Here is a 26,519-nt window from a genome sequence, read left to right on the forward strand (position 1 = left end):
CCGCGTGATTGTAACTAGGGATGTTACGGAGCTCCGGTTCCGTTTCCGTTAAGGCGGAACTTCCGTTTGGTATTACACATCCGTTTCTGTTCCGGTTCCGTTATGTTTGAAACGGAAGTTATAACGGATGTCAATGCTTCGCGCGGCGGCGGCGTACATCAAAAACAAACAGGTTCATACCAGTCATTCGCTCATCACCCCGCTTGCCACGTGCTACGCTAATTTGTTGTTTGTTTGTATACTTTGTTTTATTCGTGTTATTAAAATTAAAATCGGTTGTGTTCTGTTGTGTACTGACTACTGACTGTGTGTAGTGTGTGTGGTGAATGTTAGTGTGTAAAAAAAAGCCGAATGAAGCCGAAATCAAGTTCGATTTGAAACTATTTTGATGAAGTTAGTGGGGACACGGCTAAGTGTAAACTTTGTCTGAAGGTTTATTCTAGAAAGGGGAAAACGACTACATCGTTAAAAAGGCAGGCTCCGATTCTGGTTCCGGTTCCGTTTTCGGTTCCGTTTCCGTTTTGGGTTCTGTTTCCGTTTTCGGTTCCGTTAAACTAAATTGAAAACATCTGTTTCCGTTTTCGGTTCCGATAAAACCACATCCGTTACATCCCTGATTGTAACATTAAGGAGAAATTAATATGATAATTATTTCGTTATTTTAATCAAACCATACAACCATAAAACCCTGTCCGTTAAGGATGACTCACGCTAGACCGGGCCCTAGCCGGACCGTTTCGTTTTCTATGGAAAGCACCACGTGATCACCGATCGTCGTCATAGAAAATGACATGTCGGCCTCGGCACGGGCCCGGCCCGGTCTAGCGTGAGTCATCCTTCACCAGTCACACCCAGTACACACAAACACGAGGGTATTCGTTGAATTAATTACGAGTAGAAATTAATTTCACAAAGCCATGGTGTTTGTCGTACTTTAATTAACCTAACTCGGTGAGCTGACGCGGACCGGATTGAAATGTTTCCTTGTTTTTTTTTGGTTGTTTGAAGAAGACTGTAGGCTTGTTTACAGATTACATTAAAATAATTTAGCCTATTTAATTGGAACATCCCTACTTGCATTAAATAAGGGTCGGCTGAATTTTTTGGAGGTTAATAATTACAAAATCTTTTAGTTAAATTCAAGTTTCTGACATCAACAGCCCACCGGTTATGACCGGTCAAGTAATAGTTATTTACTTGAAAGGAAAGGCCAGGAAATATTTGGATTTTTTATGAAATTTTTTCTACTAAAGACTCATGTTACGGCATTTGGAATGTTCTCGATTGGTTATTTTTTTAATATAAATACACAATGGTCAGAAGCAGTAGGTACCTAACCTACGTACTGACAAAACTGAACCCAACGAAAATATGAAGTATATACCTTTTTGCAAACGTTGCTTACCGTAATAGCGTTTAACACATTCACTGCCAGCGAAACGACTAAGCAGGTTCTCTGTTGTAGTGTTGTAGTGTAGGCGCCTTTTGCTACAAAGCGGAAAAAAACATTACCTATCGCCTATACAAGTAGGTACTCGCCCTGGCAGTGAATACGTTAAGAGAAACTCCTACCTAAATGTTCGTTAGTTGCCGTCTTGCCTTCTTAACTATATTTTTAATAACAGATAAAAACTGGTCACTTAATTATTATGAGTTGGTTGATACTCTTAATGTACCTAATCCATTGCTCTCTTTCCAGGAACGGCATGGCATGAGCAGTGCGGTGGGCGCGCAATGCGGCGCGCGCCGCTCGCGCATCCCGCCGCCCTCGCCGTCGCGCTATCCATATTGCTACGACTTGTTAACGCTGGTTAGTATACTGTATTATTTGTTAGTTCTAGTTTGTAGTGAAACCAATATTGGTTACTGCGAGTTCTATGCCTAGGGCCCAGCCAAGATTATAATCGTTAATAGAAAACGCTAATCAAAACCAAAGAGAATAGAGTGTACAGAGATGGATTGTCAAAGTAAATTATGTAGCCACCGTAAAATTTACTGCCATCTTTCGACAGCAATCTTTTCGAGCGACAGCGCCATAACCTTCAGCCTACTCTCGAGTAGATGGCGTTAATATTTAATATTGAACAAGTTAACACATATCAGCGAAAGAATAATGATCAAAGTCAAATGGCGTTCTAACAGTTTTAATCTTCTGTCGAAAGATGGCAGTAAATTTACCATGACAGTAAACTCTCTATTTCAACTTCTCTTTGTCGAAAATTAAAATAAAATTGTCATCTTGGCTAGATCTCATGGTCTAAACATTACAGTGAAGTTAAAAACCGGGCAAGTGCGAGTCGGACTCGCGCACGAAGGGTTCCGTACCATAATGCAAAAAAAAAAAAACAAAAAAAAAGCAAAAAAAAAAAAAAACGGTCACCCATCCAAATACTGACCACTCCCGACGTTGCTTAACTTTGGTCAAAAATCACGTTTGTTGTATGGGAGCCCCATTTAAATCTTTATTTTATTCTGTTTTTAGTATTTGTTGTTATAGCGGCAACAGAAATACATCATCTGTGAAAATTTCAACTGTCTAGCTATCACGGTTCGTGAGATACAGCCTGGTGACAGACGGACGGACGGACGGACGGACGGACGGACGGACGGACGGACGGACAGCGAAGTCTTAGTAATAGGGTCCCGTTTTACCCTTTGGGTACGGAACCCTAAAAATACATCATAAAAACATTTTGTCCAAACGTGTAAAAAAGATATACATACTACGAAAAATTGAAGGCACTGGAACTTTTTAATATTGTGATTTTCTTCTTTGATCTAAGAACGATTTTGCGTGCTTAATGCTTTCTTTCTTCATGAGTTAAGCTGCCTAGGTGAAAATAATACTTCCTCTCTAACAGATTATCGGGAAAGTTCATCCATACGTTACTAAATAAAACATTTCTCCCTTTCTGCGGTAAAAGCACCCGAGAGCCGTGGCCGGGTTTTCTACAATATGAATATACCTAATTTAAAAGCACTTTGTAAACAAAAGGCAATTTAGGTGAAATATATAACATAGTATATAACATCTACTGTATCTCTGCATATAGGGGAGAACGGGGACAAAAGTAACACTTTATACATTATCTTATTACTATATTTACGTGGTGATTTTTTTAGGTGCCGCAAGATTATGTACACGACTGTACTCATTATTGTGAGCAACTTTTGTTCAAAGAACAACCTTGCAATTACAAATAAAAACCGGGCAAGTGCGAGTCGGACTCGCGCACGAAGGGTTCCGTACCATAATGCAAAAAACGGCAAAAAAACGGTCACCCATCCAAGTACTGACCCCGCCCGACGTTGCTTAACTTCGGTCAAAAATCACGTTTGTTGTATGGGAGCCCCACTTAAATCTTTATTTTATTCTGTTTTTAGTATTTGTTGTTATAGCGGCAACAGAAATACATCATCTGTGAAAATTTTAACTGTCTATCACGGTTCGTGAGATACAGCCTGGTGACAGACAGACGGACGGACGGACGGACGGACGGAGGGACGGAGGGACGGACGGACGGACAGCGGAGTCTTAGTAATAGGGTCCCGTAAAGTTCGCCACAATGTTTGGAGACCAGATTTTTTTTTGTGATTTCAGAGTAACTGGTATAGGTAATAAAGTTAAATAAATAAATAAATATTATGGGACAATCTTACACAACTACCTAGCCTCGACAGTAAGCAATTTCCGTCACCCATTGACACCTGGAGAGTGGTTACGCATGCATTGCTGGCCTTTAAGATGGGAGTATACTCTTTTCTTAAAGGTTTGAAAGTCGTATCGGTCCGGAAATACCGCGAGCGACAGTTCATACCACAGGTTAGCTGTGCGAGGCAGGAAGTTCGCACAGTATTTAAATTATCGAGTTCTCTAGTTAAGATAAGATAAGATAAGAATAGCCTTTATTGACCAAAAAATAAAGTTCATTACATATTACATTTAAATTAGTTCACATTTCATTTATATTAACATTTTTCCTTAAATAATTTTAATAAATATATTTTTGAATGTCATTGCTTTTTATTAATTATTCAGTCTGCCTTCTTGGCATAGGCCTCCTCCAGCTCTCTCCATAGCTCTCTATTTTGTGCTGTCCCAATCCAATTTACTCCCGCATGCTTCTTGATGTCATCCGACCACCTCATTATTGGTCTCCCTTCTCTCCTCTTTCCATCTCTAGGATACCATTCCGCTACCTCTCTATCCCACTTATTTAAGTAAAACCCACTTACTAAAGTAAGACTGACAGATATTAGAAAGAAAACTAAAATTAAGGATATATCAGTAACTGTAAAAATGTTAAAATGGAAATGGGCTGGACATATGGCAAGAGAAGTTCTCTAGTTAATCTAGTTTTTCCCTATCCCTAGTGCGCAAAACGTTCAAACCGATAAACAAGACCAAGTGCGGGTAGTTCGAAAAACTCGCGCGGCTAGAAGACGTTGATGTCAACTTTAGCCAGTCTTCTCTGAGACCACGGGGACAACGCCGTCCTCGAAACGTCGTAGGTAAATCTTAAAACTTAAATACGCGAAGTCCCGTTGTACAATTTAAACATCTTCCCCAAATATGGCAGACAAACTTGGTCCTTGCCATGAAGTTATAACCGCTTTCAATAAGTTATTATTCAGATTTATGTAAATCAGTCCTGTGAGGGTTTCTTAGGAGCACGTGTAGGTACGTAACTAGCTGAACCCTTGGGGTAGGATAAGAGGGCCTACCGCGAAAACCGAAATTCGTGATATGCGGAGATCTTTCTATTTTACTCCAATGAAGGCGTAATTAGAGTGACAGAGAAAGATGCCCGCAATTTGTGAACTTCGATTTTCGCGGTTATAGCCCTGAGTCCTAATTTAGTTTTAGAAACAATTATATTGAGTTCTAACTTTATTAGAAGGAGGGACAAATTCATTTATGATTGAATCTTTTTAGTACATTCATGGGTACTAAGACACTTTGCCGATGGAAATTGACAATTGAATTGGAAATCAATATGAGTTATACGAGTCCAATCTCGAAGGGGCTACTAGTAGCCATCAAAGAACTCCACGATCCTGGCTCCATCATTATATCAGCTCGATGGTGCTAAATTACTGTATTGTCATTTGTATTACCTATACTAAGTATACCATAGTATACACTAGCAAAGTTTGAGGTCGATGCGGCTATAAGAGTAGCTTAAAATAAATTTGCAAGATTTTTGAACAAGTATATGAGTGCATCAATGTATTAAAAATAGAAAGTAACAAAAGCTGTAAGTATGCGTAAAAGACAATATACTTTATGCATGCATGAAATAGAAATACGCGTAGGTAAGTGTTTGATAGAATTGTGAATATTTCTCATACTGATGATAATACTTACTTTTCTCTCGGTATTATTTCGTTTGTTTTTGCCAATGTGCGTACAGTCAAGTGTAAAAATATTGGTGCATATAACTTCTTAAAAATATGTCCCATAGTTCTTAATTCGCTGACATAAGAGCTATGGGACATATTTTTGAGTATGATGTGTGCACCCATATTTTTACTCTTCTTTACTAAAATCAAACCAAACACTAGCCTCGGGGCAAATACTCGTTTATAAATAAATATGTGTTTTTTTTCCATTTATATTGTACGAAAGAGTTCGAATGTCTAAATGAACATTGAATAAAAACGGTTTTTAATGTCGTGGATTGAGCTTGTTTATTTGTCCCGTTTTATTTGTTTTTCATTGCGATGCTCGTTTGATGGAAATAAATAGGAAAACAATTTAACAAGCGGTTGTTGCGTATTTTGTGGACTGTACGGAGTTCGACTACTACGAACTGGTTAAAGGCTTGACTGCATGAAGCTCATAAATATTATGTTAAGTAAGTAAAGAAAGGGAGGCTGAAGATCGCGACTACTGGAGGAAGAGCCTGAGTGAAGGGGTTAGTTGCAAACGATGAAGCGTGGTTTAACCTTCTTCACACTAGGCGAGAATTAAGACACCAGCGCGCCGCTCTCCCACCTTCGTCACCGGGCACGGCATTCTCCTGCCAGCATGCGGCCGCGGCTGCCGCTCTCGCATTGGACTTAGGTACTAGTCATTTGCGGAAGTGCCGCACTATGGGCGCTGTTTAAACCATCATCTTATTGATGTTACAGGCCAATGATGATAATGATGAAAACTGTAAGTGGGCATTTTCACTTAAAAGTGTACCATTTACTTTTTTGCGAAAATCCATTAACTTTTGGGTTATTTTTCCCAAAATTTGTATGAAAAACTGGGGACATTTTTTTGTCTCATTCAATAGTTCTCGTGATTCTGAGTCTAAGTAACCCAAAAGTTGATGATTTTTCGGGAAAAGTAAATGGTACCATTTTTTCTGGAAACCCCCAGATATGACTCATGGTATAATAATATACTCCGCCTGGTACTCCATTCCCGTCTTTTCTAGGTCACCTAACTGACACAAGCCTACGTCATCATGCGACAGCGCTATATGATAATATGCGATAGCGCTATATATAGCGGCCATGTTATTGTGACGTAGGCCTGTGTCACTCTGGGAATAGAAGACCATGTTTTATTAGACTATGGTATGACTTTGATTTTTATGCCAATTCGCATTTTAAGACAGTGACATAACACGCCAAGTATCATAGTTACGATTGTCACTATCATATGACAACGTATAAAGTAGAAATTATTCTGAATAGTTAAAAAACTAGCGTTCTTATGCGACACTTTTCTGGAATGCGCCACCTATAAATTAAGAAACTTGAAACTTTTACAGTGACCCGTAAGAAAAACAGAGCTTTTTCTTAGTTTTTCAGTGATGAAACTTTAGCCAGAGAGCTTATTTAATTAAATCTAACAAGCATTTTCTTGGTAAAGCTAATTAGTAAAACATTTTTCAAGTTCTGAACTTATTAGTTTACAGACTAAGTAGTTTAAATTATTATATATTTAAAATCGGACTAAATTATATTTATTAACAAGGATTTAAAAGATTGTGGTCCATTTATTTTAATAGGTAATTGATTTTTTTTAGTAGGTACTTTCGACCTCATTTAAACCAATTTGATAAAACTACACAAAACCAACTTGATCTAAGAACCTTTTCAATTTTCACAGACGAGTTTTTAATACAAGACCTTTCACCTCAGGTAGTCGTGAAAACACACCAAGAAAATGTCGAAAGATATTTTATTACGAACACTATTAGCCGTTTCAATTTAAAGCCTTTTTCTCTTTTGCTGCTAGAAAAATACGTGGTATTTTATGTTCTTTTGAATTCCACTGCGAAACCTTTGACAATTTGTTATAAGTTTTCTGCGCTATGCGACGTGTTTCTTGGAATCATTAGTTTGTTTTGTTCACACTTGTGACTTGTTGAGATGAAATTCGCTCAGACTATTTTTTAATTGAAATATGGAACGGTAGCAAGCGAGATTATCTGATTAATCTGATTCTTATGTGTAATATTTTATAATTGCAAAGTTGAGTTCAAGAATGGGTTAATTCCTTAAGTAAGTTAGGAATCTGATGATACACAAAACAGAAAATACTTATTGAAATATATTATGATGAAATTGTTTCTGTGTATGTATATAAATAAATTAAAAACGTATAAAATTTCGAGTGTGGGTGGTTATTTTCAAAGGATTCGTTATTTTTTAATAAGCCTTATCGCATAATATCTAAAGTATATTCATACTTACTTGTCCTCTCATGTACCTAAACAAACACTTCTCGGAGATATTATCACACTTTTCTCTGGGGCACACAATAATCATCACTTAAAATGTTGTTGCATACTTAAAGAAACTCACAAAGTATTGAAATCAACCAAATAACCACTGAAAAAATATAATTTTCATCAATAATCGCAGTAACGAACGGATCACCTCAATAACATGACATTACGATGTCTAGATTTTCTATAGATTTGGCGTTTGTTTGTTTACATGATAAGATACGTAATGATGAATACACTTTAAGTATTATGCGATTTACCTATCTTTTGCTAAGATGATCGATCTTAGCTTCAATCCCATCGAAATCTTAGGTTGTTGATCTAGGGAATTACGAAGAAAGTTAGTGTGGCAGCCAGCAGCACTTACGATTTCTTGGTTCTTATTGTCATAACATAAACATATTAAAATGATAATTTATTTCAGGTTCAATGGGTCCCGGGGTACCTGAGAACATCACAGTGACGTTCCTAAACCCCACCACGGTGCGAGTGTCGTGGTCCACCACGGCGGACTTGGTGGAGAAGTATGACGTCACGTATAAGCCTTCTGACGCGAGGTAAGGATCGGCTTCCTAAAGAGGCCCACTGATTAACAGTCCGCCGGACGGTATCGGCCTGTCAGTTAGAACAAACTTTTGACAGTTCCGAACAACTGAGAGGCCGATACCATCCGGCGGGCTCTTAATCAGTGGGCCCCTAAGAAACCTGTGGGCTACGACAATATCTCGTGGGCGAGACCCATTCTTCTAATTAATACAATGACAGGTATAATCTATCTTGCGTGCGAGATACTGTCGCGGTGCACTCGTGCTAGACCTCCTGCTGTCTGTGCTCTGTCTTTTTCTTTGCAAAGCTTCGGTATGATTATACAATTTAATGTTGAAAGATGATTAATAATCATGTAATAGATATTAAGAACAATGCGGTTATCCCAAACTTTTGTTTTGCACAGCCATATCTGTTTCTAAGATTTTGAAATTTGATATTTATATATAATGTTACGAGTAGACGTATATAGGTACTACCTATAGGTACGAATTTTTAAGTAAGTAGGTAGGTACGCAATTCTGTACCTATGGATTGTTTATACATAACCAAAAATCACACAATTCGAAAAACCGCTAACTAGTTCAAACTAGTGAATATAATATACATACACAATATATATAATTATATATATTTAAACCATAAACATAAATTTGATCTAATTTATATCATTGCTTGTAGGGCTTTTTCATATCGTATAAAAAATACGGTTTTTTTTTAATTAAGGTACATACCTAATAACACCATAAAACTACACTAAAAACTAGTTATAATAGCGATAATAATGATTTTTTCCTGTACCTAACTTTGGGGTTTCTGTACTGAAAACTTAATCAAGAATCGTTTGCCCATTAAGTAGCTTTTCGTAAAAACTAATTGTGTATCTAACGAAACCAAAACTGTGCCAATAATACCTATAATTTAAAATACGAGTAAGCAAATAAAGAACGATTCTAGGCAATAAAACGGTCGTCCAAGAAAAAAGTAATAGCCGTGTTTCACAAGAAAGTTTCACGTAACAAAACTTGCAACGCTAGTGACCAAAAATATGATAGTTATGAGCAACTGCGGCCCAAAGTGGAACTTTGTCTGCTTATTGTTTCCGGCCTTGTGCGGAAAATGTACTAATTACGAGCCGGCCGTTGTGTTAAAGAGATTGTACACTAGCCTGAAAACTTAATAAACTTTTATTTTATCTCTTAGTGACTGAAAAATAATAAAAAAAACATATAGATACTTATAGATACATTCTGTGTGGAGTGGCGGGAGTGTGCATTGGACAGAGCCAAGTGGCGGGAAGGAGGGGAGGCCTACAATTATGGTACGATGTGTATAACAATATGTAGAACTGAGACTTGTAGGTATATTTTATATGTTAAAATTCATTCGAACTAACAAACTAATGATATAATCCAGTTTTCAACCGGTGTTTACTTTGTCCTCGGTTACCGCGATAGTTACTCATGAAATAAAACTATGTAAACGGATTATATCGCATATAATGAATTTCAAATATATCCCGCCATTTTGTTGTCATTTTGCATGTATTAACAGCTTTAAATTTATAGTTTTTGTTTCATTATTTTTGTAAGTATGTGTGTAGTATGGCACATTGTAATATTGACAGCGGTCAACGGTATATGAATGCTGAAAAGGGTTCGAAACGTCGGGATGTATTTTAAATTCATTATACGCTATATAATCCGTTTATTACTAAGTTTTATTTCAGAATATTTACAAAAACCCAGGTGCAGTGTATAATCTATTTAATACCGACGAAAATAATGGAAATATCCTTTTTGTCATGTCGAGCGACCAGAGTTTTGATGAACAATGGAACATTATACTCCGTTAATTAATAATGCTTTATATTGCCAAATTACGCTAATTGAACCGTACAATTAATGTAAAATGTTTGAGTTTTGTGTTGCTGAATTAATTTATTTGATTATCCTTTAAACCTAATTAGGGTTTTGTGATCGCGCCTTTTAAATAGGATGATTTAGATGTAGTGTGTGATGTTCTATCCTCATAAGTCCTGAGTTCCTTTAAAAAGAACAAATTAAAATCGAATTTTGAACTAAAATGGAATAAATAAAGGTTCCAAATTCAAAACTGCAAAAATTAGGACGCTATTGATACCAAATTAAATTTTCGCCATAAATCTGGCACAAAATATTACTGTAAGTGAAAATTACAGTAACGGTGCCTGCCTACTCAGCGATGTCTCAATTTTTCTTCTTCCCTCCAGAGTATACACTCTTAGGAATACAGACCTGATAAATTGCTACAATTTAACATACAACAAATGATATAATACCTACATACATAGGTATAATGTACACCTAAATACGTACTTTATCATATGGAAATGCGTTGAATTAATTGTAACATATTTTACGTTTCTATAAATTACAACAATACACACAATAGCTAACAGAAGGGGCAAGATGGTTGGCCACCTGATACGGCACGACAGATTCTGTTTAAACATCCTGGAGGGCAAGATTCACCACACCTCTGCCCGAGAAGATAAATCCCTCCTAAATCGAAGGAGGGTATCCCAATATGGGACCGGCAAGAAACTCGGCGGGACACATATTATTGTCAAAAAATTACATATTATAATCATCATCACAGGCCTTTGCGTCTATCCTCCTGAGTCCCCCTTGTCATTAATGCAGTTTTGAATTTGGAACCTTCCTTTATTCCATTTTAATTGAAGGGATGTTTACAAAAACAACATAACTGCTTAGAGCGGTTGACACTTTTTTAAGAACATTGTTAATCGTTTCAGGTGTCAACCAGTGTAGTCAGTTCTGTTGTTTTTGTAAACATCCCTTCAATTCAAAATTCGATTTGGATTAAATCCTTTGTAAAGGCCTCAGGGACTCAGGAGGCTATTGCAGACGATTTATATTATAATAAACATGCATTAAATTTAAAAAATATTGTAGCTTGCGCCTTCAACCCTGGACTCTCATACAAGTTACCGATCCTTTAAAAACGAGTTTGTGTTATTAAACATCCTAAACAGTAAATAATAATTAAATTTCAACAAATCAATAACAGTCCATTTGAAATTCAATAACGACCAGTATCAGTAAGATATAAGTAGCTATTATGTAGCTACATTATAATTGTTATTCCCTTTCATATAACCAGTACAGCTTGGTCTTTACTTACGCATATTTACTACGGATCTCAAGGTCACGCTTATACTGGTTACCAAGGTCCGCGTTCAGCAGGACAGAACCACAGAACCATTTAATTATAGTTTGCCTGAGGCGGACATGTAGTTAGTTGTTAGCTAACCTTTGTGAAACTACTGGAATATGTTACTAACTCGATTTGTAGGGCTTGCTGTGATGCAATAAGCGTGAGAATGATTGGTAGGTATACGATTTTGGATGCACATTAGCTGCAGATGATATTACAGTAGAAGTCGCTCGCAGACATACTCGTATCATCTGCATCCCAAAAATAATTGACGGCCCGATTCGTACTTTAAGATACGTCAAATATTACGGCTAGATACGATATAGATTAGATATGTCAGTGTCAAACAAAAACGTCACTTTTGACACTGACATGTCTAATCTGTATCGTATCTAGCCCTAATATTTGACGATCTTAAAGTTCGAATAGAGCCGTAAGTGCTAATAGTCCAAAAAATCTAAAAGCAAAGTTTGTTCGCTATCTGCTATTACCTATTACGAAAATTCTACTCGCTCAAAAGTGACATCTGAAAGAAAATCACATGCTCGTTTTACGAGATGGGATTTTAAAATGCGAAAGCGTAGTGCTGTTTCGTATTTGCATTGAGTTAGAACTCGGAACGTTGTCAAATAGGTAGCTAGGTAAGACCGCCCACACTTTTAAATGTACATCGCTAGACCTTATGCCTTTTATAATAAGGTCCACCGATGTACATTTGTGTTGCTGTTTGTACATGAAGGGTACACGGAAAGAACATGTCTAGTCCATTTTTTTGAAAAATGAGATTTTAGTCTCAAAATGTAGAGCTCTCAATGAACTATTAGTAACAACTTCGGTTACCTGTGTAATCATAAATATACCTCCTTTTTTTCTTACTTTAAAAACACCTATACACGAAATTAATATGGTTAATTATGTACATCGTTCCTTTCAAACCGCGATAACTCAAAATGTTGTCAGAGTGACTAGACATGTTCTTTCCGTGTACCCTTCACATGATGTTTTGATGCAATCCCGTTGCTAGCAGGGTTTTTAAAATGCAAAGATAAACTGATAATGCTTGTCAAATTAGTTTCTTTCGAACTACAGTAGAATAGTATTAAGATCACGTCAAAGATTTCCCGTGTATCACGCCATTTAACAATTAAGGATGACTCACGTTAGACCGGGCCGCGTCCGGGCCGGAGCTTCCGGCGCATCGTTTTCTATGGAAAGCATCACGTGATCACTTGTCATGTCATAGAAAAGTAAGCGCCGGAAGCTCCGGCCCGGACACGACCCGGTCTATCGTGAGTCATCCTTTAAGGATCTTGGAAATCTGTTCAGGACAATCCCTTTGACGATTCTTTGACAACACTTTAAAAAGTTATCATGTAAAAACAGAAAATTCTCATAACCACGAGGTTACGTAAGCATTTGCTAAAACAAGAGTTCGAATAATATCCATCATTATTATATTTATAGTGTGTATTTTATAAATATGTGGTAGTTTATATATTTTTTATTTATTTATGAAGTTTATAAGTATAGTTGGCTTTTTTTTTAAATTCACTCAATATATTTCGCTCTCTGCACCAATTGTTGGTACCTCTGTTTGGCCCTATGGTTGGCTGGTAGATAATGCCATTTGGTATTAAGTCCGCCTATTGTACATTGTTGTATATATTTTGTGCAATAAAGTTTAAATAAATAAATAAATAACCAATGTCCAATCACGAGTATGGCGTCGTTCCAGAGTGCGCCGGTAAATAGGTAAATACAGAACAGATTAGTTATAATAGAATGGCGAATCTAGCTCATTAGCTTATAATCGGCCAGGAACCAGGCTAGAGCGTGTCAGAAGATTAGCAGTGATTATCAAATCAGAGGTATCGATTAAACAAACCGCACTAATGGTACCGCCTCTATTTTGATGCCCACGCGATACAAGCTTCATAACGATTTTAATATTTATTCATGAATAACATCTCAATTGGAAATTAAAAATAAAATAAAAACTTGTGGATCTGAGAGCTGTAGACCTCGCTCACCCCCAATACAGCCATCTAAAAAAAAAATATCAAATAACTGAATCAAACCTGCTCATAAAATTTCACGAGAATCCGTTGAGAAATATGTCTTGTTGGGGAAGATAAACCGACGGTAAATACACAAAAGATTAGTTATAATAGAATGGCTAATCTACCTCAACAACCAATAATCAGCAAGGAACCAGGATATCCAAGAGCCCACGCGCCCAAAAAAATCGTAAGTATAATCCTAGGCATGGATGTAAGTAAAAAGAGGTAGATATGGTACCAGGCGCACGATCGTGAGCCATCAAATATAGGTTCCGGAACCTATATTTAGTTAGTCGTATGGGTGACGCCAACCCTGTCAAGTTGTCAAAATCGTTGGATCAAATTTTAGTTTTGTCAACTATGAACGTCACACGTCTATTGATCCTAGGTTGCGCCTAATAGAGTAAAAAAATATATAATTGTCAAAAATTACAAAAAGATGGTGAAAATATTTTGTCTTGTCAGATACATTGTCAAGAACAAAGGTTAACGTTTCACGTCAAAATTAAAGCACCGTAACCTCGTTTCACAGTAACGCACTTTGACACGGTTATGAATCTGACTTGGGAATTTTTATTCATATTTCATTGTAGACAAAAAGCCCTGGTCACGGAAAAAAAGAACGGACGGAAATGGCGGGGCGGGTACCGGATGTGGTTTTACCAATAACTTCCGGCGGAAATCGCGACGGCTTTGTGGCACGACACCCCAACTTTGGCTTTATTCCTAATGAAGTAGCAGAATTGTATCGAAATTTTATTGGTTGGAGATCAGAGAGAGACGCAAGCATAAAATCTGACACGAAAATCCTGCTGAATGTTTGAAGATTAAAAATGACGCTAGGAGAGTAACGTTCCTTCTGTCGAAGATTGGGGCTGAAAGATCGCGACAAACGATTGAAAGCACTTCTGTTTGAATGAGTTTTCAGTTTTCTAATGGCTGTTACGAGTTTTAGCGTGTTATGCTTCATACTGCAGTAAGGAGGGCAGAGCTTCTTTTTTGCCAGCTTAAGAGGACAGCTGTGATTGAGATCATTTTGTTGACGATCCGTGTCGTGCGATCGCAGAAGGTTCACTCTCTAACAAAACGCGTCTATTACGAGAGATACAAGCGCAAGCGCGAGCAGGCGTCCGTTCCGTAGCGGTGCGCGACACCAAAATTGGTGTGGGTCGCATGTACTTGTAGCGACGCGACGAAATCGCGAAGTGAGCCACGCTTGTCGCAGGGCGCACACATGTGAAAAGACGATGTACGAATTTTAATATTTAATTGGTATTACATTGATGTCGTATTTTCGAAACTCGGTTGTTGTGATGGATTCGGAAATAAACTTTGTTCCTACGTCAAATGTATGAAGCGAAAGTTACTGATTGATTCTTTGATTTAACTTCTGACTTTAGTTTTTGATTAAGATGAATCACAGATACACGCTGACTTATGAAATGTGATAAAAATACATGGAATTGTTTCTTTATTTCACTGGCCAAAAAAAAAGAAAAACAAAAATGACTAGTCGGACAATGATTTATAACTCGTAACTTGTAGAATAAGAACATTTTGTCGGTAAGCATCTCTTAAATTTTGTAAGTGATGAAGATAATCAATTTTGAAATAAAAATCTAAGAAAACTTACATTCAATTTTAAAATAAAAAAATCAGGAAATTTTTATTTTTCAAGAATCTGAGATCAAATTATTTTCTTCTTCTTTCCTTTATACTCTATGCCAATTAAAAAAAAACCGGGCAAGTGCGAGTCGGACTCACGCACGAAGGGTTCCGTACCATAATGCAAAAAAAAATCAAAAAAAAAAAGCAAAAAAAATCGGTCACCCATCCAAATACTGACCACTCCCGACGTTGCTTAACTTTGGTCAAAAATCACGTTTGTTGTATGGGAGCCCCATTTAAATCTTTATTTTATTCTGTTTTTAGTATTTGTTGTTATAGCGGCAACAGAAATACATCATCTGTGAAAATTTCAACTGTCTAGCTATCACGGTTCGTGAGATACAGCCTGGTGACAGACGGACGGACGGACGGACAGCGAAGTCTTAGTAATAGGGTCCCGTTTTACCCTTTGGGTACGGAACCCTAAAAAGGCTACAACAGTTTATGTTGATTTACAAATATTTGCTAACTACCTTTAGCTTTTAGTTTAGGGACGTTTTGGAAATTCGGCTCGGTAATATTGTTTATTTAGCTGGAAGTAAGTTTATTATTTATTCGCTACCGTTGAAAAGCCCGTTGGGACCGAATGCGAAGCATTTTACTCTTTTTAGCTGTAGGCAGGAGAAACTGGATAGGATAGATTTCCATCCCACCGTCCATTAGCAATACAGGTCTACGATTTCACAGTGCATTTCATAGTTCACATTTACAACCGGGTCTATTACGAATTTATTGTATTACATTATCTTTATTTACCGACGTTTCTACACAGGTTTCACTGGTCGTAGTGGTCGTGGCAGCAAAATGTCTAAATAGAGATTTGTGTTACTATTACCCGTCGAAAAGTATATGAAAAAGAAAATAATTATATGTTCAAAACGCGAAAGTTCAAAAATGTACTTACCTAACATTGTATAGTTTACGTTTACACTTAATAATGGAAAACTAAAGAAAAAGTCGAGTTCGAGTAGAAACTTTGGAATGAATATTTTTTTTAATTGTTAGAAAAACGAAATGGTCCTCAAGAAACATTTTTGTTTTTTCCGATATAGGTATTGTAAATAGCATGTTATAATAATTTGTTTGCTGTACGAATTTGTTTCTTTTTTTTGGGAAACTCATAAGTTTTTAAGTACGTTTCCGTTCCAAGTCGATCATTTACCGTATAGTTTTTGGAAATCTAAAAGCGATTTGCAAATTGTTACTTTAGTAACCATAAATAGTAGCTATAATTGTTAACTCAGTCACGTTTTATATAACTCGAAGGTTTATTTCCATTTTAAACTACCCTATTCATAGTTTTAAGGTTAATTGTAGCGCATACGTCATTTGAAACTGTCTGCGTCATACTTACTCATCAGTCACAATGCAAGACTTATTGAGTGTGCTAGAAGTGGATTGGAAAATGCTACTCTTTTAAGCCCTAACCAGCCACGTGGACAATTAGGATATTATTAAAATCCAAACAAATGATAGGCGATGTTTTCCGAGGCGTTTATATGGGGTTGGTTGAATTCAGAACCGTTAAATTATTTGACTTGGAACTTAATTTGTAGGTACTTACATGTAATTCAGGATGCAGTCGGAAAATCGCTTAGACGATGATGACTCAGTTGCACTTTAAATTTTAGTAGGCGACTCCATCGGACTTTGAAACCATCAATTAACATCTATTAACTTTAAAATAAATATTAGCGACTAAAGGCGACGTCACACTTGCCCCATTCCATTGTAAAATGTTTCGTGTACGCGAATGATGTACTCGTCCTTTGAACTGGCACCGATAGTTCCAAACTTTTATTGAATATTCACTGTTAGTTATCAATGCCCTGCTAGGTATTTTAAATGAATCTTTAATTAAGCCAAATATTTAATAAAGAAGCTAGTTGCTTTTTTACTCAAGCACATGCCGATACTTAAGACTTGTATTTCTAAGTAGATTGTGTAGTAAATAAATTATCTAATTGGCCTAAAGCTTCGTCTTTGCTTCTTTGCTTTAATTGTTCGTGTATCTTTCCTTCCTTCTTCATCGTTTCCGTGGCTTTCACTGGGGTTGACTTAGAAGACAACATTGATACTGAAATAAGGCAAGTGCGAAGGCAAGTTTTCTTGAAATTATGAACAAAGACTTATAATATCAATATAAATTCTTAATTTAAAGTGAATTTGCTTGTCACTAGGTTCTAATATGAGTATTGATACTTCATGCATCTAAGGTTTAAATCAAACAATCCCAGTAGATGCCGCGTTTTCTTCTTCACTCTTCCTTCTTCCATACCTTGCTGGTAGAATACAACGAAATTGACTGATTGCACGTTAGTTACAGAGTGGTTCTGGAGGTGGCCGGGAACTCTGACGCGGTCATCTTGAGCGGTCTGGAGGCTGACACGCAGTACCAGGTCACCGTCGCCGCGTTGTGGGGTGGCCACAAGTATAGAAGTAGACCTATTGTCTTCCGCACGCTGGGTGAGTACCGTATTTGAAAAGATGATTATAGGTGATATACTGCACATTTTAATAGTAGTGTATGTGACTGCTAGATTATGAAAGGTATTAAAATACGAATGTGGGTTTATGAAACGACCTGAAAGTGAATTAATAAATGAAAATCATTTAATCCTGGAACGGTTCTTACGAGGAGTTTCCCCAGAATATGATACCATATCGCAATGTTGAAGATAATATGTAACTGTGATATGCCGTCAACACTGTGGTATGGTCACATACGTTGGATAATTTATGCAGATGTTAGTTTATGAGTCATCCTTTCTCTCGGCTTTTGACAATCTAATCCGAAAAACTATCACAGCCTCTAGTTTTTTTCGAAGACCTTTATTTATTACCTACTTATTTTTTAAGTCTGAAAGCTTTTGACCTATATTTGGTATAATTTTCTTATTTATGAAAGCTTTTAGACCTAGCGGAAGCGGCCTAGAAGCGGGTATTTAGGGTTCTCAAATGGTCTCAAATCTCTCAAATGGTAAGGCAAACATTGCGATAGATGCTTGTCACAAGTGGCTCTCTGTAAATCATCTCAAGCTAAACAGTAGTAAAACTCTAGCCATACTCTTCAAGACAACTACAAATAACAAAGATTTATTAGATATATACTTAGATTGCGAAAAAATTCAGAACGTAGAAGTAACTAAAATGCTTGGTGTGCATATTGACGTCCTTTTAAACTGGAAAGAAGAATTAAGTGAAATCGAAAGTTCACTCGGCTCAGCTTGTTATGCTCTTCGCTGCTTAAGGGATGAACTGACACTGGAGCAACTGAAGATGGTTTACTTTGCCCTTGTCGAATCTAAGTTAAGATACAGCATTAAGCTTTGGGGCAATAGTTATAAATATAACATTCAACGTGCTTTTGTCTCACAAAAAAGAGCAATACGAACTATGGTTCGAATTCCACAATGGGATAGCTGTAGAGAGCATTTTAAAAACTTGGAGATATTAACAGTACCCGCTCTTTATATTTTAGTCCTGTTGACGGATGCAATCAAGCATAGATATCGCTTCGAATCTGATGAGCAAATGGCTTTAAGACTAAAAACCAGGACTAAAAACATTACTCCCATTATTACACCCCATCTTGTGGTGGTAGAGCATACTACCAGAGTTCAAGCCGTGCGACTATTTAACAAAATGCCAATCGAGCTAAAGGGACTCGTTAGTCATAAAATTTTTAGTCATAGGTTAAAAAAATACTTGCTCGACAAATGTTTATATGATATTGACGATTTTTGAAATTACAAATTCATTCCTTTTATTTTTATTAATGTTGTTATTGTGTTAATGTCTTTCCCAACACGGAACAATGGTGTTCCGGACCTTTGGGAGGCGTGCGCGGAGCCGAAGCCAACACGTAGAGGCCCTTTTGACACTTTAATGAAATGTAAGGGGTACACCGAGCGGAGGCTGCCCTTGCCCGTGTCATGGGACGCACGCAGAGGCAGCACCCGCCAGGGTGTAAGAACTATTGAGAGTTGATGGAATCTAAAATGAACTAGGTTATTGGGTGAAAGCGATGTGTGTTAATGTTATTATTAGTTTAATTTAAATTGTACTTTTGACTTATGTATTCAAACACAATTGACATTGTTTATGAATAAATATCTTGTATCTTGTATCTCAAGGGTCGGCAACGCTTAAGTGGCTCCTGTGATGTTGCTTATGTCCATGGGCGACGAAGACCGCTTCCCATCAGGCGGCTCGTTTGCTCGTTTGCTGACTATCACATAAAAAAAAATAGACATCCTCATCTCATCCTTTAGTTTAGACTAGAGAAACCATCATTCGTTGTGTTTAATCTAGCTTTCTCAAAATGTTTTCCTTCACCGAGAAGCGATTAACTAGTAAAATGCTTATCATTTTTGTATCGATCAACAGTTCACAGGGCCTACTTACCATGAAAAGTCATACCGTACCACAGTGTTAACGGCATATCACACTTGGTGACAATCGTTGATAGAATACGCCAATCAAAGCTTAAACAATGTATGGAAATAGTTTCGTAACTTTGAAGTGTATGTCATCCCGATACATGTTTTCTTTTGTGTTTGTACCATTGTCATTTTGGCACGTTATACACATTTGTGTTGGTACGTTATACTAAACATAGGTACGCTATAATGAAGATAATATAATCATACCCACATCCCCTTTGTACGAACCATTACAAAGTTCATAATTAGATTTCCGTAGCTCATTACCTTGCCTTTGTCAATGTCAGAAACGAAACGTTTTTAAGAAAGAATAAAGGCATAAGCAAATTAGGGAAGTTAATTACACTTAGACGGGAAACGTAAAACAGAACTTTGTGAATATTTAAACAACATTAGAATGAAGACGAATGACCTGAGATACGACGTCCCTTTGCGTGCACAACCACAGACAAGATAATGACTTGAATTTTGACAACCCTAAAAGTCGAAAGGGATAGTGCGATTAGGAAGGGACAGCATGATTTGTCCCTGAATCGCTGTCAAACTTCGGTCTTATCTCGTTGGTTTTCGGGGCCCTGCTGCAATATTGCGGTACGATTTACTGACAACTCCATCGATTTTGCAGCAGGGCTATAACCGCGAAAATCGAACTCGCAAATTGCGGGCATCTTTCTCTGTCACTCTTATTACGCCTTCATTGGAGTAAAAGAGAAAGATCCTCATAATTTGCGAATTTCGGTTTTCGCGGGAAGCCCCCTGTAGTCAGAATTGGAATGATCTTTTTCTTTTATGAGTATATCTTAGAAGAACACGATACATTTCTACAAAATTTTCTTCTACAAATGTTGAGTCTTCTCTGTAAATTACTCGAGTTTCTGCCTAATATAATTACAGAAGACACAAGTGTTCTAACAAGGTTTTGAAGTTTCTAATACATAGGTAATGATTTTCTTGACATTATAAAAAACTGAGTCAACTTCAAAATAAAATAATTCCAAAGACATCATTAGAAAATAATCTCTTTTATTCATTATAAATATTATGATTAATGACTAGTCTTGCAAAATAATTAATGGCTTACACACAAGAAAGGCTTCATTAATTATTTTGTATAGAAAACATTATGAAAGGCACATGTATTAACAAAATATTTACATTCTGTACAAACAGTCATGTAAACACACGGCAGCAAATAGCATAGTACTCTTTTGTAGCTGAAAACAAAATAGTAAGTAAGTATAATAATTATATTTCTACATGACATTAAAGCTCTCCAAGGTGCTGGATATCCCCACGTAAGCCTATCAAAAGACCGGGATTTATAGGCCCGTGATTTATAGGCCCGTGAAATCCAAAATGGAGAAACAAAATTATATTTAACCCTAGAAATGTCAAGTTATGAGCAATAATCCCCCGTGAAGAGTGTGGTAGTTGGAGCCAATTGTGAAGCCAATTCGACCATATATTTTGACATAAAATTGAGAGCTATAGTCATACCGCTTAACTGAGTCCTCGCCTGCGCGGTACGGGGGCGACGGGGCGGGACGACTAATGGTGGCGGGGAAGGTGCGGGCGCCGTACGCCTGCCGCCCGCACCTTCCCCGCCACCCTTAGTCGTCTCGCCCTGTCGCCCCCGTACCGCGCAGGCGAGGACTCAGTTAAGCGGTCGGTCTATAAATGGTGTCATTTAGTTAGCATTCGCGCGTGCATTTCACTCGTACTTGTCCCGTACATGTATTACTTAGTGCGAGCGAGGTGCACGGCCGAATGATAACAAAATGATTTATATTTATGTCAAAATGTAAATCTGAATTGGCCACCTGGGTCATTGTCTGTAATGACATGAAGTAAATGGTAAATACTGAAAATATTCGCGAAAAATACCAGCAATTCCATAGAATAAATACTTCGAGTGCTCGCGAAACTAATTTTTGTTTATTGTAATTTTTGTTAACATGTTTTTTAAGTTTATTTTTAATTTTAATTTTTATATGATAATATTTTAATTTTAATATTTTGTATGGGTATATTTTTTGTCTGAAATAAATTTGATTGATTGATTGATGGAACAAGGATTTTTTTTTGCGTTTGTCAACTTACTGCCGTGAGATTGGTTCAGCATTCATCACTTTTTTACATTCTTTATCATGATCATGGAATAAACCAGTTTACAGAAAAATACAAACATTGGGAAGCGTTCATTAAAAAAAAGTTATTTATAACGACACACCCCTGTACAATTGAGGACAAAGCCCGTCATGTCTACGTTGCTAATTTTAAAATGGCGTACCGAATCAGGTCAATGAACTTACACAATACACGAGGGGTCAAGTGTCGCATCGTTTGTGTTACCAATTTATATACATATCGTCGTATAATAAATGATAACGGGGGTTTTCAGAAAAATGGTACCATTTACTTTTTTTCAAAAATTCGTTGATTTAAAAAGAAAAAAAAGTCCCAAAAATGTCAGTTTTGTAACGCACTTTCAAATACATTTTGTATGGACCGTCACAAAACTGTACACGATATACACGGTGGCCAAAAAATAACTGCATTCCTGTTGCCGAGGAGGTTTTGGGATTATACTGAGCAACTTTTACTATAGAACCAACCCCGAAATCGCGAAAAAAAAACTGCCTGTTTCATACATTTTGGCTGGTCCATTTTCTATGGGAGGCTAAATTTATTTTTCGCGACTTCGGGATTGTTCTAATAGTAAAAGTTGTTCAGTACCTATAATCCCAAAACCTCCCTGGCAACGGGAATGCAGTTATTTTTTGGCCACCGTGTATAACTTATTGATTTCAAAATATGTTTTGCAATATTGAAATCATAGATCTACTGTGTATGTACATTTCAAAATGTCGTCTCCAAATGACTCATATTTCCATGATTTAAACAATAATTTTTCAACTCCATTACTCGGAGCTTATTCAAAAAGTAAACATATATCCACATGCATGCATGACAAGTCACGTATTCATTTTACAACTCTATCTCAAGGTAATACGGTCTACAAACGTATGCAACGTGCCGTTGTCAGACAACGGTGCTCAAACGTTAACGAGTGGCTTGCATGATGTCCCCACTTGGGGCGTTAGCACGGAACAGAGCCCGAGTGGCACCATTGACTCGAATTAGGCTAGGGTGGGACATGACATGGCAGTTTTAATACTAGATAGTGGAAAGGTTACAACCTTTACTACCTGGTTTGTTGAATAGGTACACAAACTTCAACTTCACTTTCAAGCTCATGTTCCGCAAGTATCTGTTTGACAAGGTTCCATTATCGTCCTCACGATGTTTCACAATGGGTATACTTATGTATGTAAATTTATTTATTCTGTATATATTATTTATGTATGAATCATATTACTTATATAGTTTAGTAAGTATTAAAATCTTTAGTTTTAAATATTGATGATATTTACATATATAAAATTGATTGTAAGTAGGTTGTTGATTGCAGAGTGGCGTCATTCATTAGAATTAATTAGTTTTTCATTCATTAGTTGTTCGGAACTGTCACCTTTTGCGCTTAACTGACAGGCTGATATCGTCCGGCGAACTGCAAATCTGTGAACTCCTTAAGCTTGGTTGGGACAAGATTTCGGAATTTAAATAGTAGATGGTATTGAAAGGTCATGACATAAATCTTTCTAAACTCTTTAGTTTGTTGAACATTGGTTGGAGCATAATAATTAATTTTAATTAGTTTCTGCTTCAACCTGCCTTCAGGAAATCTGTTCGGGGGATGGCTTCTTGTTCCTGAATTACCTGTAACAAAAATACCATTAACTATTTATCAGGGAGCCACATGGCAGACATTCTCACATGATATCAAAATCTTTTTCTTTGCTTCGTTTAGAAAAATTAAATATTAGGTATATACCTATCTACTTAAGTATTTTTATTGTACAAGAAATAATTATGATTTCTCCCAAACAATTTCAAAACTGAAGTTCCTGCCTTCCAAATCCAAATGTCGTAGCAGCCATATTAATCTGCAATTTAGCGAAGTTTAATGAACCAAGTGAAATCGAATTTCGATAAGAAAGTAATCTCAAAACTCTTCGGATCCTTGAGAGAGAACTTAATCAAAATCTTGACGCTGGGACGCCAGTATATAAAATCAATTTACGTTTATGTTTGAAGTTCTATTGATAGCACAATTTGGTTCACCAGTAATCTTCGCATGTACTTGTATGGCACAGAATACGATACGGGGATTAATATCTATGTGTATATTATTAATACATAAAGACAGTGTAGATTTAGTTAAGTGATCTTTGATGACTAAAACAATATTAGTAGGGCTGCCTGCTATAGTTATTGGCCACTACATAGTAATCGGCCACTCCTGATAAATCAGAAAGAAACAAGCCAATTAAAGCCTTATTATTAAGAGTGGCCAATAGCAGCAGTCACCCTACCTTTGTGTCGGTATGAACTTATAAACACTTTTTTGAACAATTTTGAACAAAAGTTACGTGAATAACTAACTTTTTCTTCTTTGAAACAGAATAATAAGTAAATACAAGTTAAGCTAAATAATTTAACCCTTAAACAGGCCTGACGCATTTTTTACTTTTGATTACTGATTCGGGTAGGTAATAGCTTAAAATGAAAAGTAATTCCGATATAACCCACTTAATAGACTTTACGGCAATGACATTTTGCGGTCGTTGTATTTACTCAGCTCGCCAAAAAAAGATCATTTGCTATGTGGTACTTATAGATACACAACCTGTTTAAGGGTTAAAATAAATGTAACAGAAACAATGGCTACGAAATATTAATTAAACTTACACCGAAAAATTCAAAGTTGATAATTAGGTAACTAACTGATAGTTAGAAACATATTGGATTTTATCTAAGAAGAAAAAGTTTAAGAAATAAAGTTTACCCAGGACTTAAAATGATTATGGGGCGAAAAAAAATATTTTTGTTACTAAATTGGGCACTCAAAAATGCAGGATATGAATGCGTAAAATTGCTAATTTTGTTGGTATGTCTTTAAAAAAAATTACCTAAAATAATTGTTGACCAGAAGAATGGCGAAACTGAAGTGGGAGTGGGCTGGACATGTCGGCCGGAAAGATGGCTCGTGGAGTAAGAGGCTGGTCACGCCCAGTAGGAAAACCAAAAATGCGTTGGTATGACGACATCAAAAGAACAGCTGGATCAAAATGGGTACAAAGAGCACAAAATAGTACAGAATGGCAAAAATTAAAGGAAGCCTTACATCTCAATGATTGAAAAGGGCTAAAAAGAAGAAGAAGAATTGTTGACATTTTTATTAATGAGTATACCACATCCCTCTCTCTTGCGAGTGAGAGGCCTGTGGCCAGCAGTGGGACGTATATAGGCTGAATGATGATGATGATGATGATAGCACATGGCTCAAGTTTCCAATTTTAATTTTAATTTATTTATTACAAAAAGTCCCAAATCAAAACCAGAAGAAATTAGCTTGCTGCCGGCTCGGCTGCGGCTGGTGTGTCAATTTTTGCTCTGTAGCAACACCCGTATGTTTACGTAACAAGTACCTATGTCTACACTTTATACTGCACTAGGTACAAGCGAAAGTCCCGTTTCACTTTTCACTTCGCCGTTCTATTTGGGCGGCAAGTTGGCATCAATCCAGCCGGTTCATTTACCCGCTCCGTCTGATCTTCCGGATGCATGCAAGTACATTCGAAAGTAGTGAGTATTCTGCTTGTTTATAAATAACAGGGCCAGTAGCCAAGATGTCAATCGTATGTTGACAAACGCCAATCGAAAAGTAAAAATGTATGAGGATAATAGTAGCAAAGAGACGTCATAATTTCCATACATTATTTAGGTAGGTACTTAAGTTTTGTTTGGCGACAAAGCACAGATGGCGGAAATATAAAGAATTGTGTTAAAAATACTTAACAATCATTTTATTGATGCATGGTCACTGTGTGTAGATGAGAGTTTACAAATGGTCGAGGAGGTTTTCATATTTTTGAATATGTACCTATACTCGTACCTATACGAGAATAGAACTTAATAATCATCATGTAAAAATTATATACGTATTATCTAGATGGGTAAACTTTTTTCTTGACACCCATTGCGTTGGTTTACAGCCCAATTCAGTTTTAACAAATTTAAAAGGTTTTGAACTGGCTTTGATACGACCTTGCCGACTGGCTTGGTGATTAGCGTAGACGCGACGTTACGTATCTCACGCACAACTTTCACTTCATTTCTCATGCACCACTCTTCTTCACCAAACTTCAAGGTCGTATCAAAATAAGAACAAAACCGTAACAAGTTATTAAATCTGAATTGGGCTCCAGGAGATGTAAACCAACGCAATGGGTGTCAAGAAAAAAGATTACCCATTTAGATAATAGGTACCTATTTATAATTATACATATTTCTTCTTTCTCCGGCCTTATCCCATGTTCAATTGGGATCGGCTCTCCTAATCGCTTTTCGCCAGCCATTTCAGTTCTGGGTCGTCATTGGATCTAATTCTAGAGCTCCGAGGTCACTATTTACTACTGATAGCCATGTGAGTCGGGGCCTTCCGGGACCTCTTGTACCAATGGCGATATCTAACACTTTACGGGCCATATGGTCTTCGGGCCTTCTCACAACGTGTTCGTACCAGCGTAGTCTCGTTTCGGATAGTTTATCAGATATCGGCGTTACTTTCAGGCTTCCACGTATATACTTATTGGCCACTTTATCCATGAGGGCTACACCTGCTGACCAGCGTAACATCCTCATTTCGCCTACATGTAGTTGCTGCACCTGGTCCTTTCTGATTGGCCAGCATTAGGCACCATATATCATTGCTGGTCGTATAGCGG

The 26,519-nt window shown here is 37.0% G+C and overlaps 1 protein-coding gene across 2 annotated transcripts in view; it reads left to right on the forward strand.

The window, feature by feature from the left end:
- The window catches only part of LOC134796386 (fibronectin type III domain-containing protein 5), a 152,919-nt gene that overhangs the window by 76,230 nt on the left and 50,170 nt on the right, over positions 1–26,519 (forward strand). Inside the window, exons 2-4 of one of the 2 annotated variants that reach the window (XM_063768578.1) lie at positions 1,700–1,810; positions 8,155–8,287; positions 17,544–17,689. In XM_063768578.1, coding sequence (XP_063624648.1) covers positions 1,735–1,810; positions 8,155–8,287; positions 17,544–17,689 — 355 coding nt within the window. In that variant the 5' untranslated portion in view covers positions 1,700–1,734. The remainder of the gene's footprint in view (positions 1–1,699; positions 1,811–8,154; positions 8,288–17,543; positions 17,690–26,519) is intronic. The other variant, XM_063768579.1, reaches the window with a different exon arrangement.

The sequence above is a fragment of the Cydia splendana genome, chromosome 13 (genome assembly GCF_910591565.1).
Source record: "Cydia splendana chromosome 13, ilCydSple1.2, whole genome shotgun sequence".
Taxonomy (NCBI): domain Eukaryota; kingdom Metazoa; phylum Arthropoda; class Insecta; order Lepidoptera; family Tortricidae; genus Cydia; species Cydia splendana.